Raw genomic sequence first — 17986 nt, 5'->3', positions numbered from 1 at the left:
TGGAAGCAACTGAATGTAGACTTTAAATGAGGGTATTGATTAACCCGGACATCACCACTATCTCAGCCACCACCAGAAGCCACAGCATCCCCAAACAGGGGGCCAGCCAGCCACTGTGCTGAAAGCGTCCTGGGAGGGCTCTGGTGCCATTCCCCAATCCTGTGACTCAGCTTCGTCGCTGGTGCTGGTTTGAAAGCCCACACTAGAAAATCAGTGCCGTTTGCAGTAACTGAACGGAGTTTAGACCATGCATGAGGGACTGAGAAGGGAAAGCTGCTTTCCTCTGAGGAGTAATACTCATGCTTAGGAGTGACCACTTTTCTCTAGGCCAGTGGGGAATGGGAAACAGGAGCAGTGGGAAGCAGGCTGTCCCACAGGCCCTTTGCCAGGCCAGTCGATGGAGGTACGCAGGGCTGGGCTGAGCCCCCACGCCTGAGGCCTGCTGTCTTAGTTCCACCAGCCATGGGCTGTGCTCCCTTGAATGTTCCTTCTCTGCTCGCAGCCTCTGTCCCATTGTGTGGAAAAGGATGACCGGAGAGCCTCTCCCATTCTTCACACCCACGTTAGCCAGGCTCCCTCAACCCTGACTGGCTGTGTCTTTCCCAGGCTCCTTTTCTTCCTCAGGGTTGTCCAGCCCAATATCCACGGTGGGACCAAGGGGGCCTGGGAGACCCCCAGAAGTACATGCCCCCAGTGCACATGTATGTTCTTCCAGAGGACAACCATCATCAGATCCACCGTCATTTCATCAGATTCCAAAAAGTTGCCATGATCCAAATAGAGCTACCCGGTGTCTGACACAGACACTCCCTCTTCTCTTATAGCCATGATCCAAATAACTACACAGTGTCTGACACAGACATTCCCTCATCTCTTCCCCCTCCACGCACATTACCTGTCCTAAGTTCTGCTTCCTCTGGTCTGCGTCGTTTTCTGGACTGCAGTGGTGTGTGGGAGGTTTTCCTTCATGCATTTCTAACGTGTCAGTGATGCAACAGTCCACCACACCCAAGTAGCAGGACCTCAGAACTGTTCAAATGCATGTCTTGAGAATGCCACCAAGATGGCGGGCCTAGTGACGAGACTGGCAATGTCCTGGAGTCCACAGGAATGCCCTTGAGATGACTTTGTATGGGTCATACTGGGCCAGAGGCCATAATTACCTTCCAGTAAATGCCCCCAAGCCAGTGCCTCAGCCCCACAAAAGAAGACAACAAGCCCTGGGCCCCGGCTGGCTGCCCACTGATTTGAGCAGAGAGGCCCCTGTGGCCCATAGTAGAGGCCCCTGGAGGAGTGCAGCTTGACCTTCTGGCTCTAGGGGGCAGCAAAGCCCCCAGAACTCTTCACTGAAGGCTGTTCTGCCATGTGTTTCTCATCACACCACTGTTTGTAAAAGCTGCCAGAAAGCCAAGAAACTGTGGTAGCCTTTTTCCCCTTAGCTTTATTTTTTAAAGGAAAAAACCACATGCAAACACTCCAACCATTTTTTTTTTTAAATCATATTTGGTCCCACAAAGCATTTGGTGTCAAAGAAATTCAGGAAGTCTCAAGTAGTTTCTAAATGAGACTAACTTCGCTTTCTTTCCTAAGACCGGCCCAGTTACCATTCAACAGGGAAGCACTGGGATCAGTGTTGCGATTATGGTTGAAGCGGGCTGGGCCTCACCTTTCACCTCCATAGAGTGGCCAGAGCTCAGAGGATCCAGAACTGAGAGGCAGGAGAACAGACTCTGGCCACCTTTCTGTAGTGTGGATAGCCTTGAGCCAGCCTCTCTCCCATTTCCTCCCATTTCCCATGAGGGGGTGGAACCACGTAGTCCCGAAGATGTCTTTCAGCAGAAGCTCTATGATCCCGTGAGGATCTCAAAGTGCTTTTCCAGAGCTGGTTATTATTTAAAATACCCCTCGTGCATAGATGCTATGAGAAGAAGTCAGGAGGGCAAACTGATAATATATCATGGTACGGCAAGTAGTCAGTCAACTAGCAAGTACGTGCTGAGGACAGACGGGGTCCAGAACATTGCCAGAAGTGGAAGACGCTTTGAATTCATTATTTTGAGAAGTGTTTGTAGATCTCTCACAACTGATAAAAATAGGAATGCTTCTTCTCACCCTCCGGGAAGTAGAGAAGCAGCATTGGTACCAAGGGCAGGATCGCATGGTGGCTGAGAAGATGGACTTTGGGGTTAGAATGGCTTGCGTTCCGATCCATACCATGAGGTCGTGCCACACAAATCAGCCACAAAATCTCGGTAGTGTAGCAGAGTACAGTTTATTTCTCACTCTGGCCAAGTCTAAGTGGGCAGGATGGCCCTCTTCTGTATTGTAGCCTTTGGAATATGTGACCCCCAAGACTCCTTCAGCAGAGAAAAAGTAAGAAGGTTTGTGCCAAATGTTTTTAAGGGCCAGGGCTGTGAGTGGTCATATCACGTCCCCTCTCAACCTATTGGCCAGAATACGGTCGCATGACTCCATCTAACCGAGAGGCAAGAGCTGGGAAATGCAGAGAAGCGCGTGGATATTTAATCTTTAATTCTCACATCTGTAAGATAATGATTGTAATGTTGATCTCGTGGGATTGTCATAAAAGATGATACTACTGAGCATAGTGCCGGACATCGAGGAAAAAACTCATGAAGCGGCATCTTGAAGTATTAGAAAGCTAAGTCAATTAGAAAGCTAGGTGACCGTCTTCCAGAGGCAATCCTAAGGACGTTTGTCTTAAAACTGCAGATCCCAAGGGATGTCTCTTAATGATTAAGCCAGACCATGTCTACCTCTAAGGATCATTTGCTTAATTAGCAGAGACAAGACAAACAAGCACACGGCCAAGGATCAGAAGAGTCAGAGGCATTAACCTGCTTTTCAAGTGAGGGCTTGGTGAGATGAAGAAGCAGGAATAAAGGAAAAGGGAAAGAACTTTTCAGCTCATTAGAAAAAGGAGGGTCAACGTTCAAGATGCCAGAGGAGCCCCTAGGATCAGCAGAGGCCCCTCCATCAGGGAAGAATTATCTCTCTTTCTGCAAGGTATCCCCAACACCAGGGGCAGGACCTGGCCATGGTGGATGCTTAATGCATGCTGGATTTATTGCGTGGGCCCCTTGTGTTCGGTGGCATGGTGGCCTGGGGCTAGTCAGTGAGAAGTCGATGGGGGCCCTAAGCCAGTTAGAGTACTTCCATCTGCATACACACACACACAAACACACACACACACACATCATATGTTACATATATTATATGTAGTAATACACATATATTTTAATATTTATATATAATACAATTATATGATAATATATATCTATATAATAAATATATTTCACTACTATTTACAAAAAATTTTTTTGTGTGTGAGAGGCCAACTATTTTGTATTCCAGAATGAAACTTAAGTGTAAGTCTAAGATGAATGCATTTGAAATAAGAGCTCTTAAAAACAGAATGGAGAGAAATTGTCATCAGTTAGAGCAGAGGTCAACAAACTTCTCTGTAAGGGGCTAGATAGTAAGTCTTTTTGGCTCCGGGGGCCGTAGAGTCTATGTCACAGCTCTGCTGCTGTAGAGTGAAAACAGCCATATATGACTTGTCAATGAGTGTAAGTGGCTGTGTTCTAAGAAAATGTATGATTACTGAAGTAGGAATTTCATATTATTTTCATAGGCCACAAAATACCATCCTCCTTTTGATTTTTTTCAGTGACTTAAAAATGTTAAAAAAAAAGGGGGGGGGTGTATGGGTGGCTTAGTCGTTAAGCATCTGCCTTTGGCTCAGGTCATGATCCCAGGGTCCTGGGATCGAGCCCCGCATCGGGCTCCCTGTGTCTCTCTCTGTCAACTAAATAAATAAAAGCTTTAAAAAAATAAAAAAAAAATTAAAAAATTAAAATTAAAATGTTAAAAAACTATTCTTAGCTCATGAGAGGTATATAAACAGATATTGGGCTGCACCTGTCCTGTGGACTGCAGTTCACTAATTCCCGAGTTAAGAAAAATCCACCACGTCTTTTTTCACATCAGATCACATCACAGTCTTTTTTTCAAAGATGTTCCTATGAGTGAACAGAGTTCTAGAGAAACAGAATGTACTCTGTAGCCCACCTATCTGCATATACAAAATATGGTATAAATACAGAGCGAACATGAACGCCTTTAACATCCCAGTAGAGCAGCCTCCTCAAGTCTAGTTACCAAAATCCATGAGATTAATATTTGGATACGCATTTCCCACAAAGACAAACTTCGGATGGGACATTAAGCTGTACAGTAAAGTCTCAGGAAATCATAGCGCTTAGAAGACAGGCCAGCTCTCACCTGCTTTCCCTGAGCATGTGGCCCTTTGTCGCGCGTCTCAGATTTGGTTCTATCTACTCATGTTGGGCCCACACTGATGGTGAAGAAATGGTCAGATTATTGCCAGTCTGGTCAAATGATGGCATAAAGCAAAACAAAACAACCAACCCAAACAAATAGTCTACTGAAAATGCGTTTTTTAGACCCTTCTTTTTTTACCTTACCAAACAAGAGCACAGAGCACTTGGTATGTATTAATAATAATTTAAAGCAATCAGTTCTGAGAACCTACCAGATTCTGTGTGCAAAGGCCAAAATGGGGAAGGATGATCTTAAATTGCTATGGCTTGTCTTACCTAGTATCTTGCAGGAAACTTGCCTGGTACCCCCAGGGACAGCAGATGAATCTGCTTATTTCCAGTATGTTCAGGAAGACATTCGTGCAGGACCTGTGCAGAGCGCCATCTGCAGACGGATGGAGAGTGCACTCATGGTGCTCAGCTGAGCTGGAGGGAGGGCTGTGGGGCTTTAAGGGTGAAGAGCTGAGTCCATGAGAGGCCACAGAACACAGAACTGAAGAGCTGGGCTTCCAGAGTGAAGCTGCCTGGGTTGATCCTGGCTTTGCCACCTAGGCACGTGACATTAGGCAAATGGCTTAAATTTTCTGGGCCTCCTTTTTCTCACGTGGGAAATGAGCCCGATCAGAGTACCAACAGGATTGTGAAGACTAAGTGATACATACACTTTGTAAAGGGGCTAAAACCGTGCCCAGCACATAGCAGGCACTCAGTACAAGTTAGCTTTTGCAGGTGTCAAAGCAGTGGTGTGACGGAACAGGAAGAACGCTGGCCCAGGGGCAGGCTGGGTTCTCACGGTCCCCCAATGATTTATGATCTGTGGGTCCTTCAAGAGCCATTTTACCTCTCTGGTCTCTAGTTGTCTTCCCTGTAGAATGAGGACCAGAATGCCTTCTGTATCTGCCTGATGGCAGAGGGCTGGACCCCCTGACTTTCTGAAGAGTCCTCCGATGGCAATATCGGAAATTAAACAGTCACCTAGCAAGGCACAAGACTGGGTAGTCAGTCCTAGCTTAGCTATTGGGCCAATCGAAAAGCAGCAGCAAAAAAGAGAGAGATTAAGAGGGGCGCCTGGGTGGCTCAGTGGGTTAGGCTGCTGCCTTCGGCTCGGGTCATGATCTCAGGGTCCTGGGATTGAGTCCCACATCGGGCTCTCTGCTCAGCAGGGAGCCTGCTTCCCTCCCTCTCTCTGCCTGCCTCTCTGCCTACTTGTGATCTCTCTCTGTCAAATAAATAAATGAAATCTTTAAAAAAGAAAGAGAGAGATTAAGAGAGAGAAGGAGAAAGAAGGGAAGAAAGAAGGAAGGAAAGAAAGGAAAGTGAAGGGGAGGGGAGGAAAGGAAAGAAAACAACAAATAATTTTTAAAGACTTTCATTCACATGACTTACAACATTAAAGGAAATTTAAAAGGTATTTTCTTTTTAACACAAAGCAATCCAACAGTGGGCAGTAGACCACTATTCACCCGGAGATCACAAAGATCCACACAGCTGATAATGATGATAAGTAAGCCACCGTCCCTCATCTCATTCCACCCCTACATGGCCCTACCCATACAATTTTTGTGAGATGACATTCCTAGAAAATCTGAGGGTGCTAAGGGGTTGAAGCCAGTGATGCCCACGCAGGCAAGTGTATCTCATTCAGCTTTAGAGACAATAGAAACTTGTCCTAACTCGGGTCTGCCTCTTATCTTCTGGCTTCACATGAAAACCTGTGCCAAGGTGAGAGGCTGGATCGTTGCAAATCTAGCTCCATGCCTGGAAATAAAGTAATCAGAAACACTCGTCCTGCTGGCAGAGCCTGGTAAATTTTACTCTTAGTGCATACAAATAAGAAGTGGATAAGAAGTGGGTGAAGGTTACTTCAGAAGAGGACCAAGGGTACCCTTTCTTTTGAAAAATGGCTTCAAAGCCTCAGTGGCGAGGTGCCTCGTATCTCCTGGCTCCCAGAATTAGCTCTGTCCAGTTAGGATGATCCGAACTGCTGGCAGTGCAGAGTTCAATTTAGTACGGGTTGGGGAAATGTCAGGGGCACCTCCAGAATTTTGTACGGTGGTCTTGAACGCGACTCAGGTCCTCTGAGGGGTCTTCTGGTTCCTTGCCCACAGATTGTGCGCCCCACAGGCAGCCCTAGAGAGTGTCCACCCTTCCTATAGGTTCAGCATAAGATCCCCAAGAGATCTGTAGATCAAACTAGAAAGGGGGAAAGGAGCTCTAAGTTCTCACTGATTCTAGAGCACCACTCCCTCCATTCCAGGTACCCTAAACTGGCTGCGAAACACCGGGAGTCCAACACGGCCGGCATCGACATCTTCTCTAAGTTCTCTGCCTACATCAAAAACACAAAGCAACAGAACAATGCTGGTGAGTGGCCTCTTTCAACTCAGAACTCCTGACAGCTCTGCCCACTGCCCAGGACGTCTCAGACGCCCGGGTCCAAGAAGCGTTTGGTACCAGTGCTGTTCACTGTTCGTCCACATCCACGTCCCCTGTGACCCAGGGAGAAGGGTGTAGATCCTTCTTTTTGTCTAGTGCAGGAGAAAAGGCCAGTGGGCCTTTGTGCTGAATTTGGAGGGAGGGAGGCAATTTGTGTTCTGAGCCCGTAATGGTCTGCACAGGAGTTTCCTGCCTTGGCTATACCGCTGGCCATTTGTCCCAGATTCACAACCTTGCCTGGGTTCTTGGGAGGCCCTACCTGGGACCACATATTCCAGCTTCCTTCTGGTCCCTGCAGGCCTTTTGAAGGGGTCACGCAGAGGTCATGGGACAGCACGGTCACCGCGTGGGTGAACACTGCAGAGGGAGCCCGGCCCTCTGCTTCCTCCCCCTGCTGCAAGCACAGAGGATACGGGGGCGGGGGTGGGGTGGGGTGGGGGGAAGCCGCAGCTCAAAACCTGGCCCATCCCCCGTCCGGCCTTGGCTAGAGCCCAAGACTAGTTCTCCTGTGAGGGCTTCTTGGAGGGGTCTGTCGCAGCGCCTCATTTAAGCTCCTAGCACTTCAAGTACCTCATTTGGCCTTCCCTTTAAGAACTAGACGAAGCAATTCGAGTAGAACCATCCAATTGAGTATGCGTCACACTTGAAAAACTGTGTTAAGACCTAGGAGGAAGAAGAAGTTTTCTTGCCTCCCAGTGGGAGAATGAGCCAGGCTTAGGGGCAGAAGCCTGGAGCCCAGCACAGGGCCAAACGGAGCAAGGCCTGCGCGAATCTTGGTGACTAAAGGAGTGCATGAATGACCATCGAATGAACACACGATGGACCCACTCGTGGTGGGATTTGCTAGATGTTTCAGGAGCTCAGAGGAGAAAGGCATCTTTTTGGATGAGGTGACCAGGAAGGGCAGTTATCATGCAGCAAAAGGGAAGACATTTTGGCAGGAACAGAGTTGGTGCAGTGGGAAAGCTGTGTCTGCCAGGGGTGTTCAGAGCAGGAAGGATTTACCACAGGGCCTTTGAGAAAGCTGCTCTGAGGGGCTTTCAACTGGGTTTCAGGAGGGGAAGGGAGAGTCAGTGGGCTTGGAGTAAAGGGAGGAGGTCATGGGGGTGGGGGTGGGAAAATGCCAGCAGCAGAGACTGAAGAAAATGACCAGAGCCCGCAGCTCCAGCCCGAGGGTCAAGTTTTATCCTGGGGGCCACGGCCGCCATTAGAGCGGCTTGAGGAGGCCTGAGAAGGAAACCAGCCTTCAGGGACGAAAAGAAGAAGACGAAGGGATATGGAGAGATTTTAAACAAGTTCAGTGCACATGCTTCCCTGCTGTTTGGACCTTGGTGGGTGGAGGAGTGTCCCCAACAAAGCCATGTCCACTGGGGACTTGAGAATGAGGCCTTATCTGCAAATGGGGTCTAAGCAAGAAGGGAACACAGAGACCCGGGGAGAGGTTCGTGTGAGGGTGGAACAGGGATTGGGTTGTGACAACCAGATTGGGGGGGCCACCAGAAGCTGAAAGAGAAGAGGAAGCGCCCCCTGGAGAGCGCCCTCCCTCGGGAGGGAGCGTGGCCCTGCTGACACCTTGATTTTGGACTTCTGGCCTGTAACACCGGGAGAACAGATTTCGGGGGTGTTGGGCCACCCACTCTTGTGGTGGGGCTGAGACGCAAAGGCAGCCCTTCAGGGCCGTGTGCGCCAGGGAATTCAGCTCTGGTTTGCACATCCCACATCCAAGGCCCTGTCCTCTCAGCCACAAATACCTTCCTTCAGACTTGTCAAAGCACCCTCAGAAGAATTATCTTATTGGAACCTTCCAGAGTTTTCAAATTACAAATGGCATTGACATCGTATCCATATTTACAGTTCTCTGATCCCAACCCCAAAGCAGCAGTTTCCACTGAACATCCCATATCGGTTTCTTACAAACTCAAGGCTCTCCAGTTTCCATTGTTTCCACTTCTTCTCTTTCCCCCTGTTTTTCTCTGTGTTGAGTTCTGTCCTGTGACTCCTTATGCCCAGACTCATCTGTGCATTTCAGAGCCCCAGCCTTTCTGCTGTCCCAGAGAGCCTGGTCCCATCCCAGCTCTTGGCATGGGGCTTCTTCTGTCCTGCCTTGAACTGGACTCCGTGCATTTGTTCCGTCCCTGTAACCATAGCCTGCCTACCCTCCCACCACCTTCTTCCTCCACTTTCCCTTCCCTTCACCCTTGACCTCCAGTTCTGCTCTGCTGGATCCAGAAGTTCTTAGGCTCAGCAAGCCAGAAGCCAAGACAGAGAGTAGTTGGTGGCCCACTGCACTCAGCCACTTGCCCAGAGACAGGTCACACCCTGTTCTGCTTCCTGCCAGCTTTGTCGCCGGTGGCCCCTCTGGAGGCTGCAGCAAGAGACCCCAGGCTTCTGTTGACCCCCTTCCCTATGCTTTTTTCCCATTTCTCTTTCTGGATCTTCAACTCTGCATCTATTTCTTCAATATCCCTTCTTCAGATTTTCCCTTTTGTGTTTTCAACTTCATTATCTCTTGAAAAGAGCCCTCCCTCCCACCTGACCACCTAAAGCCTCCCAGTCCCCATAGATGCACTGGCCATGGCGGTGTGCCTTTCCTGCCCTCTTGACATCAAAGTGTGAAAAAAACCAACAGGGTGATGTGGTTCTGCCCAGTGGGTCATCTCTCCACTCCCGTGGTAGATACTGGGACTGCCATTCAAAATGTCCCTGTTTCACAAAACCTCAAAAGTCCCCAGCTACGGAGACCCAGCCCCCATCCAGGGGAGCCACTCACAGCTAGCACACAAGAGAACTGTTTTTTGGTTTGTACATTCGGTCGTTCACTTATTCATTCAGCAAACACGGGTTGCTCGGAATGGCTACAAGCCCAAGCTAATGTTTCAAGGGCATTTCTTGTGTACCAGGCACTGTGCTAGGTTCTAGAGGAGTCAAGACAGATGAGACCAAGTCGTTGCCTTCAAAGAGCTAACTGGGGGGAGGGGGTGGTGGCAAACATATGAACAGGTGATTACTGGCCTGTGTTGGGACTCCACATCTGCCGTTTCTAGCTGTACAATTTTACTAGAGAGACTTCTCTCTAAGCCTTTGCTTCTGCATCTGTAAAATACACTTAGGAAGGCTTTCAGTTTCTGCATCTGCCAAATAAGGCGATTAAGAGCACGGCCAGGTCTGTAATGCAGATTCGTTGACTCTATTCGTCAGGGCCTACAAATTCTGACACGTGGGGAACACTCATTTACTGTTAACTTTGATTATGGCTGCTACTGAAAAAACGAGGCAAGCATGAATATTGGCATCAGAAAATCCCACTTCAGCTCTTATTTCCATCAGCCCCAGCCAGCACTTCCAAATCTCTCACTCACATCATCTCATTTCTACGTGTTTCATTTTGTCTCCCACGTTCTTGGTGTCTTCTCCTCCTCTCCAAAGACTACAGGGAGGAGGGTCCGCGACCTGGGCCTGCCTGTCACACCTTCGGGATTGTTGCTTTCGACCCCAAGTTAGGGCTTTGTGCTCTGGATTGGTGTCTGTCACTGTACAGCCTCCTCCCTCGATAGCCGCCCCAGCCGGTCCCGTTGGTCTGCTGAGAGCGGATCCCCCTCCACGCCCTGCCACACCCCCTTCTCAGACGTGCTCTTCAGTTCACTTAAAGACAGCCTGGACTTTGTCATGAGATTCTCGCTCTCCCTCCCCCTGCGCACACGCTCTCTAAATAAATAAATAAAAGTCTCAAGACCCCATACTTAGTAAGATGCTACATGGCCTTACTTTCTGGCCACTTGGGTTTTCTCCCACCGCCAAGCTGGTTTGCAGGCGATGCAGGGACTTTGTTTCCCCATATCTCAGAGACCGGCGGCTGAGTGGCGGTTTACCTTAAAGACTAAAATCCACTGCCTGGGTTCAGACCTCAGCTTCACTGTCTTCTTGCTGGCCTGGGGATACCAGGCAAGTTACTTCAACTCTCAGTGAGGTTCAGTTTCTTCATCTGTAAAATGGGGACAGTAACTGTCTGTACCTCGTAGGCGTGCCAGGAAGAGTGCTGGCCCTGGGTTCGGATATCAGCTCTTTTTTCATTCTGTTCAGTTAGTCAGCATACAGTTCGACATCAGCTTTTGATGCAGTGTTCAGTGATTCATGAGTTGCATGTAACATAATATGCTGAACAACAACAACAAGAATAATAAGAATAATAATAATTTTTAAGACAAATGTCAGCTCTTGTTCTGTGCTGTTATCCAGGAGCAAACGGATACACCTCAGCAGAGAGGTCTGGGGTAAAAGTGTAGTTTGAGGGGGGATATATATATATATATATATATATATATATATATATATAGTACAGTCCATGAGTGAGAGGAAGGGAGCACTAGGGACAGCATGAAGGTTCACCCACACTTAGGGGAGAGCAGCGAGAGAGAGGTCAGGGAGGAATGTTAAGAAGGATTGGCCAGGGAGGGAAGAAAGCTGGGAAAGTCAGAAGACAGGGAAGACCCTGAAGCTGAGGAAGGAACGTTTGTTTTGTTTTGTTTTGTTTTTAAGAGTGATCTGTGGTACAAAATGCTATGCAAAGGATCACGGGAGGCTTCGTGCTGTGCACACCTCCCTGGAAGGGTCCTTGGGCGTCCTTCTCTGACGACTGGCCAGAGAAGCAGGGCCCTTCTCCCTTGGGGAGGCGAGGGGGTGTAGGCACAGGAGGAGACCGCTCTGAGTGGGATCAAGAGCCCACTGGGAGGCAGTGCTTGTGGTCCTAAGAAGGGACATCCCTTAGCGTGTAGAGAGCAGCACTGGGCGTGGGTTTGGCTGTGGGAGTCCCTGCTCTGAGCCCCTGCAAGGTACTTTTTCCATCCAGCAGGATGGCTACCTAGCCTCCAGGGTGCAGTAGTGAAGGTTTGCAGCTGAAGGATCAGGGGAGGGCGCCAGCTTTGTCCATCCTGCCTTCGGTGCATCTGGTAACACAGGGGCATTCAGCAGCAGTCAGCTCTGTCCCCACCCCGGTCCGCTGTCTGCCCTGCTGCGTGGCTCAGAGGTGGAATCCAGCGGTGGCATGGCCTCCACCTTCAGCGGCGCGTGGGCCTCCAGCTCTCACATCACATCCTCCATCCCTTTCCAAAAGTGTTGCCGTCTGGCCCTGCGGCTTTCACCCTCCTCTGAGATGCCATCGTGGCGCATGGAGCTCCCCTGGCCAGAGACGGGCAGCGGCCGGACTCCGTAGCTCTGGCTCTCCCGGCTCCCGTGCCCCACCCTGGCTCCCGCTCCCGGCCGCTGGGACGACCCTGCTCCTCCGCTCCAGCCCCTGGCTTGCAGGTTTCCGCCCACCCCTCCTTACATGTCTTCCCACTCCGTCTTCTCTACCAGGACCTGGGCTCTTCTCTGCGCACCCACCTTACACTGTGCTTGTGTAACCCTCAAAATGCTGTTTGAACAGACTGAAAATCTCTGCCAAACCCCTTGGCTTTCAAGAAATTCATTTTAGTTGCTGACACTGGTCCGGCTGTAAGATCCTCTATTTTACTTGATTTTTCACAATCTCTCTTTTTTCCTTATGCTTCAGTCCTATTCAGTCTACAAGTTTCTCTCGGGTTTTGAACATAGGGCATGTGCTGGGTGATTAACACAGGGGTCTAACATGCATCTTTAGTTCTCTGTTACTCACTATGTTTCAAGTCCCTTTTACATTTCTTCCAGCCCCATTCCGTTTCCCCAGATGCACTTAACATTCCTGCCCAGGATCATTACCATGTGGTTGTCAGTATTCTTAGGTACTTTTCCCATTTTCTTTTTGCTTGGAGAGGGAGTGGACATACATATGCACGTAGACTAAGGCAACAGCCCTGTGTTTCTCCTGTTCCGTTCACACCTGCACTCGGCACCATCGCCATCCTCGCGTGCACGCCAGCTTCTGAGGGACTCTCTTTCCTTACCTCCCACGGTGTGTAAAAAGCCCCCCTCAGTCTCTTTTATCTCACCCATACATCCTGTGAAGCCATATGGCTTTCCCTAGCCACAAAACACACATACATGTCAGGCTGCTGGTACCCCATGTTTCTGAGCCGAATGATTTTTTTTTTTCCTGGTTTGGATGGTTTTGGTGTTGTAAGGCTTCCTTGGAATCCCCCCGTCTCTTCTTTCTTCAAGTGCAGCATTCTCTTGTATTTTTGCCTTTGTGTTCTTCTGTCTAATGGGCGTTTTTATTTTCAAATGTATCCTCACTCCGCTCACTCCAGAAAGGCTTCATAACTGCTCGGCGGGGCACGTGGTGCACGTCCACGCAACATACACGAGAACGGGGTGCGAAAGGAAATCCAATGCCGCACAGACGCAGACCACACGTTTGGCACTAAACCTTCTAGCACATGAAGCCCAGAGGGACCCTCTGAGCTAGTTTGGGTCTCCCTGTAGACAAAAACACACCGACCTCCCAGAAGAGGAACTAGTATTACCTATCTGGGGGCTGGAGTCCTGGCACCGAGGGGCTGCTGTTTTCATTGGCTTTGGCCTTTGCCTTGTGTGATTTCCCTTCTCTTTGTCTGTAGACTCCAGGCTGCCGACTTCAAACTCCTGTGACTTCTGTCCTCTTTCCCTGCAGGTGCCTACTTCACCTTGCCCCTCCCCACAACCCTGGTCAGATAAATATTTCGGGCTTTTCTTGACTCGTACCCCTTTTCCCCCCAAAATGCATTTTTTTCTCTTTTCTCTCCATGTATCTTAAGGGCCCTTAGAGCCCCCTGCAGCTTCATGCCTATTCCACCAGCTTTCCTCCTGCTTTTTGTCATTTCCAAGACTCAGATCGGCCTGCTCACCCATGTCTGTTTTCATCATGAGGCTCAGGCCTCTGAGCGGGCTGCCTTTGCAAAGATGTGTCCCTCTCCACTTATGGACGACTTGTGCTATCCTACCATGCCCTTCCTAAAGTATTTGTCCTAAGAAAATACTTCTACCTTCCTAAATAAAGCCCTAAAATCCTTCCTTGGGTACCCAAGGTGTGCTGGGACACAGTGCTGTGTGTTTGGTGTAAAGTCCCACACCACAGACTGAGCTGTCTATCTAGCTTTTGCCCTTCCTTAGCTAGAAGTGTCACGGCCGTATTTTCCAAACTGAAGATCAGATGTCTAACAAATTGCTTTCATTGCAAATAATCCAATTATAAGAAATTGGTACTGTCCCAGAAAATCCAGGACACATGTCCCCAAATGAAAAGCACCTGGTTGGGGCTTAGCCCTCTGCTCCCCCTTCTCCCCAACCCAAATCCAAACCCGGCAGCCACCACAGGGGGAAGGAGAGTACATCATGGTTCCTACCACCTCCTGACCCCAGAGCCTTTGCTGAACACACATGCTCCTTAGCCACGAAGCTCACTGAGCAGTCCTGATTCTGTTTGCAAACAAAGGCCAGGGTTTCCTCCTTCCTGAGACTCGCATCAGCGGATTCACGTCCTGAGATCTGGAAACACGGAGTGGGCTCTGTGGGCTTATTCTGAGAAAATTGGCGATCACAGCCACATATCAGGAAGAGGACTCTTGGAATGTTCTAGAAACTTCGGTGAGCTCATCTCATCATTGTGATGATCATTCTCACTTGATGGAAGTGTCATTGAAGGATGATACTGCACATATTAACACAATATCAGTTACTCCCATCCTGTCCCTCTTTCCTTCCCTCATCTCCCCCCAGAGCCCTCATGTATGGTAGCATGACCAAGCCATATGCACCTGCTTTCCTTGCTCCTTTCTCCACTCAGGCCTGAATCTTTAAACTGTCCTGACTTCTCTCTTCTAAAAGGTGCCTCTTGCAGTGATCCATACTCCTGGCTGATACTGATGGGAAAATATTCTGTCTATAGCCCTGGTCATCTTTCTTTCCCTGCTGCATGCCCAGTGGTTTGTGTCCACACAAGCTCATTCCTACATTTCCATCTCACAGCCTGCCTGTCCGGCTGACCATTCCAGCAGACGGGCTCCTCTGGCCACCTGATCTGTGTGCACCTCCCTGTCCCACTGGTGGAGTACCTGCTTCCCAGCTATACCCCTCACTCCCTTCTAGTAAAATCTGTCACTAAACAAGGCCAGCCCCACTTGATGTATGGAATTTGAGGCTCATGGGCTTCATCCCAATACTAAGAAGTTTAGTTAAATCTGTACAATGGGCTGCCAACAAAAGAAGTGAGTGACCCGTCACTGAAGGGGCACAGGAAGAGGCTGGACCTAGGGAGGTAGGAACTTGCCTGATCTAAAGTGTCATCTATTGTAAGACCTCATTATTTAAATTACCAGTAAAAAACAAAAAATGCTTTCAGATAAACAAAAATCCTTTCATTTCTACTATAACATGTTGATTGTGAGAAACAGCCTGATTTCAGAGATGTCAAGGATGAAAAAATGAAACATGAGAGGTAGATGATTTCCATAAACTTTCCCAAATGGAACAATCTATAATTTGCTAGAAGCTCTGCCATGGAGTATCAGATCTTCCTCACGCTTGGCCTTGAGTGATGCCTTTGGAAAGAAAGTGAATTGAGGTCAGCATTACTTTCAGATCCCTCTAGGCTGTCTGTCCTAACTCCATATTGGCTGAAGGGTCAGCTGTGTCCCTGTCTCTTGTGCCTGGAAACACATAGCACCTGTCTCATAGGTTAGGGGTTGGCAAGCATTTCCTTCCTTCCTTTCGGATTTTATTTATTTATTTGAGAAAGAGTGAGAGCAGGAGCAGGGGGAGGGGCAGAGGGAGAGGGACAAGCAGACTCCCCGCTGAGCAGTGTAAGAGCCCAGTGAAGGCTTGATGCAGGACTCCATGTGGGACTCCTTGATCCCAGGACCCTGAGATCATCACCTGAGCCAAAGGCAGACACTTAATTGATTGAGCCATCCAGTCTCCCCTCTCCAAACTTTTTCTATGAAGGGTCAGATAAATATTTCAGACTTTTCGGACCACAGAGGCTGTCCCAGCTGCTCAGCACGCTGTTGGAAATATAAGGGAACCACAGACAACATACAAGCAAGGGAGTGTGGCTGTGTTCCCATACGGCTTCACTTAAGGGCACCCACCATGTGAATTTCACATTCTTTCCAGGGGTCATGAAATAGTCTTCTTCTGGATTTTTTCACCCATCCCCAAATGTAAAAACCATTCTTAGCTTGAGGGCAGTGCGAAACGACCAGTGGGCTGCATTTGGCCCTTGGACAATAATTTGCTGACCTTTGTCTCAGGCCATCTCAGACTCTAAGAGCAAGTTTCTTAATTTCTAGACCTCTCAGCCTCCTCCTCTGTAATAGGGAGATTCTAACAGTGTTCTTTCTTGTAGCCTTGTCATGTTAATGACATGAATGAATGCAGTAAAGCCCTGAGGACAGTTCCTGGCACACCATAGGCACCAATATGGGATAGCTATTGCTACTTTGCTGCTGCTAATTTCATAAATCCTCCTCCAAATTCCCTGGTGTCGGCCCTCCGCCCTGGGTGGCCCGGCTCTCATTGAATGTAGCAGCATGTGCTGCCCTCTTCTGGCAGCGGGAGGGATCTGCGCTAGAAGGGGCTGATCCTGTTCCTCTTGGAGAGGCCTGTGGATTTTCAAGCATCCTCTTTATAGGGAGAACCAGTTATACCCAAGTTTTGGCTGGGGCTTCAAGAAGAGACCACATCTTCCTTGGGGACTCAAAGTCATCTTCCATCCTCTGTCCCACACACCCAGGGTGGGGCACATCCAGCAGGCCCAACGGATCTCCGGAGAGGCCGCTGGCTACCTGCTAACCAGATGCCCTCATTGCTTCTCTCTCCCTTCCCTCTTCTCCTTCCACCACTTCCAGTCTTTACTGTTATGAACTTCCTGGACCTAAAATAGGAAGGTGTTTGACAGGTTCAAAGCGGCCAGGGAGGGCCATTAGCCCAGAACCAACAAGCCCCCTACTATCAAAGGCCTTCTCCCAAAGCATCCTGAATGCGGATCGCTGTTGGGGGGTGAGCGTGGGGAGACACGAGGCGGAAAGTTTTTCTGGATCCCCCAGGATGTGGCGAGCCGTGTTTAAAAGAGAGTGGATATTTATTATCCCAAGCCACTTCAATCACGAGGTGATTATTTCCTCCTCCTCTTCCTCCCTCCCAGCCCTCTCCCCGGCCCCATGTTCTGGTGGTGGGCCCAGTCTGAAGGCCGCAGCCTCTCCAGGGGGGTGGACACAGCCCTGCCTCTCATTCAGCCCCCCGTTCTGGGGGGAGAGCTCAGGCGATATGAAAAAGGTAGGAATGTGAGCTCTAATGCCTCAGCTGAGGCGCAGAACTCAGCGACGTGGCCATGGGATTCCAGGTCTATCCTGTCAGAAACACTGACCTGTTCTTTGGGAGAAAGACAGCTGTGTCCCAACTCGGGACAACTGGTTCCCCGGACAAAGTCCTCAGCCCGAGCGGTTATCATGGTGGAGGCTCCTGGGTGGTCCCCGGACCACCACAGTGGTGAGGATAACGAGGTGACTGTCTTGCCACTTCCTCATAAAGCAGCCATTGCTGTCTCGTTTCAAAAACGCCTCTGGTCATAAAGGAACCCTTCAGGCTGCCTTCCTTGGCCACCCCTGCGCGCAAAGAGCCAACTCAGGATATTTTGTTTGTTTGTTTGTTGGGTTAAAGTTTTGCTTTGATTAGCATTCTTACAAGGAAAAACAAATAACCTAGGCTCGGTGGGACCCACCTCCGAGGCTTGGCGCGTCCTGTACCCATACGCCCCCTCCCAGGCGGCGGGGCCTTGAGGCTGGGAGCAAGAGGGAGGGGAAGGGCTGCGTATTTCCTTCTGGCACCTCCCAGGAGTTGCCCAAGGGATTCCTCTAGAGGGCCTTTGATTTGGTTCATTATTGAGGCGGATGCCCGCAATTTCTAATTTAACAAATTTCGCTTCTGAACCGAATCTTTGGAGGGCGGTTGGTGGTGGCGTGGCACGCTGACTGGGGCCAGGGCCAGGGCCGGGGGGAGGCGATTGAGGGGGGATGGTCCTGCGTGGGTGGGCGCATTCATTAGTGGAAGGAGCGGGTGTTAGCTGTGTGGGCTCTCCGGCTGGAGTAGAGCAGAGACCACCAACACCATTCCATGTGGTGGAATTTCCCGCTGTCTGACCAGAACGAGTTCGCCTGGCCTGGCCTGGCCTCACATCAAGGCCTGGGGAATAAAGGAACATTAAATGACTCATTTGAACCCTAGTTAAATGCTCTTTC

At 49.5% G+C, this 17986-nt stretch overlaps 1 protein-coding gene across 2 annotated transcripts in view; it reads left to right on the top strand.

Annotated features, from left to right (window-relative positions):
* CLIC5 (chloride intracellular channel 5) overlaps positions 1 to 17986 on the top strand; it is a 157144-nt gene that overhangs the window by 114293 nt on the left and 24865 nt on the right. For both annotated transcript variants that reach the window (XM_046004416.1, XM_046004417.1), the window contains exon 4: positions 6622 to 6728. In XM_046004416.1, coding sequence (XP_045860372.1) covers positions 6622 to 6728 — 107 coding nt within the window. The remainder of the gene's footprint in view (positions 1 to 6621; positions 6729 to 17986) is intronic.

The sequence above is a fragment of the Meles meles genome, chromosome 5, assembly GCF_922984935.1.
Source record: "Meles meles chromosome 5, mMelMel3.1 paternal haplotype, whole genome shotgun sequence".
Taxonomy (NCBI): domain Eukaryota; kingdom Metazoa; phylum Chordata; class Mammalia; order Carnivora; family Mustelidae; genus Meles; species Meles meles.
This window is presented reverse-complemented; position numbering and strand designations above follow the sequence as displayed.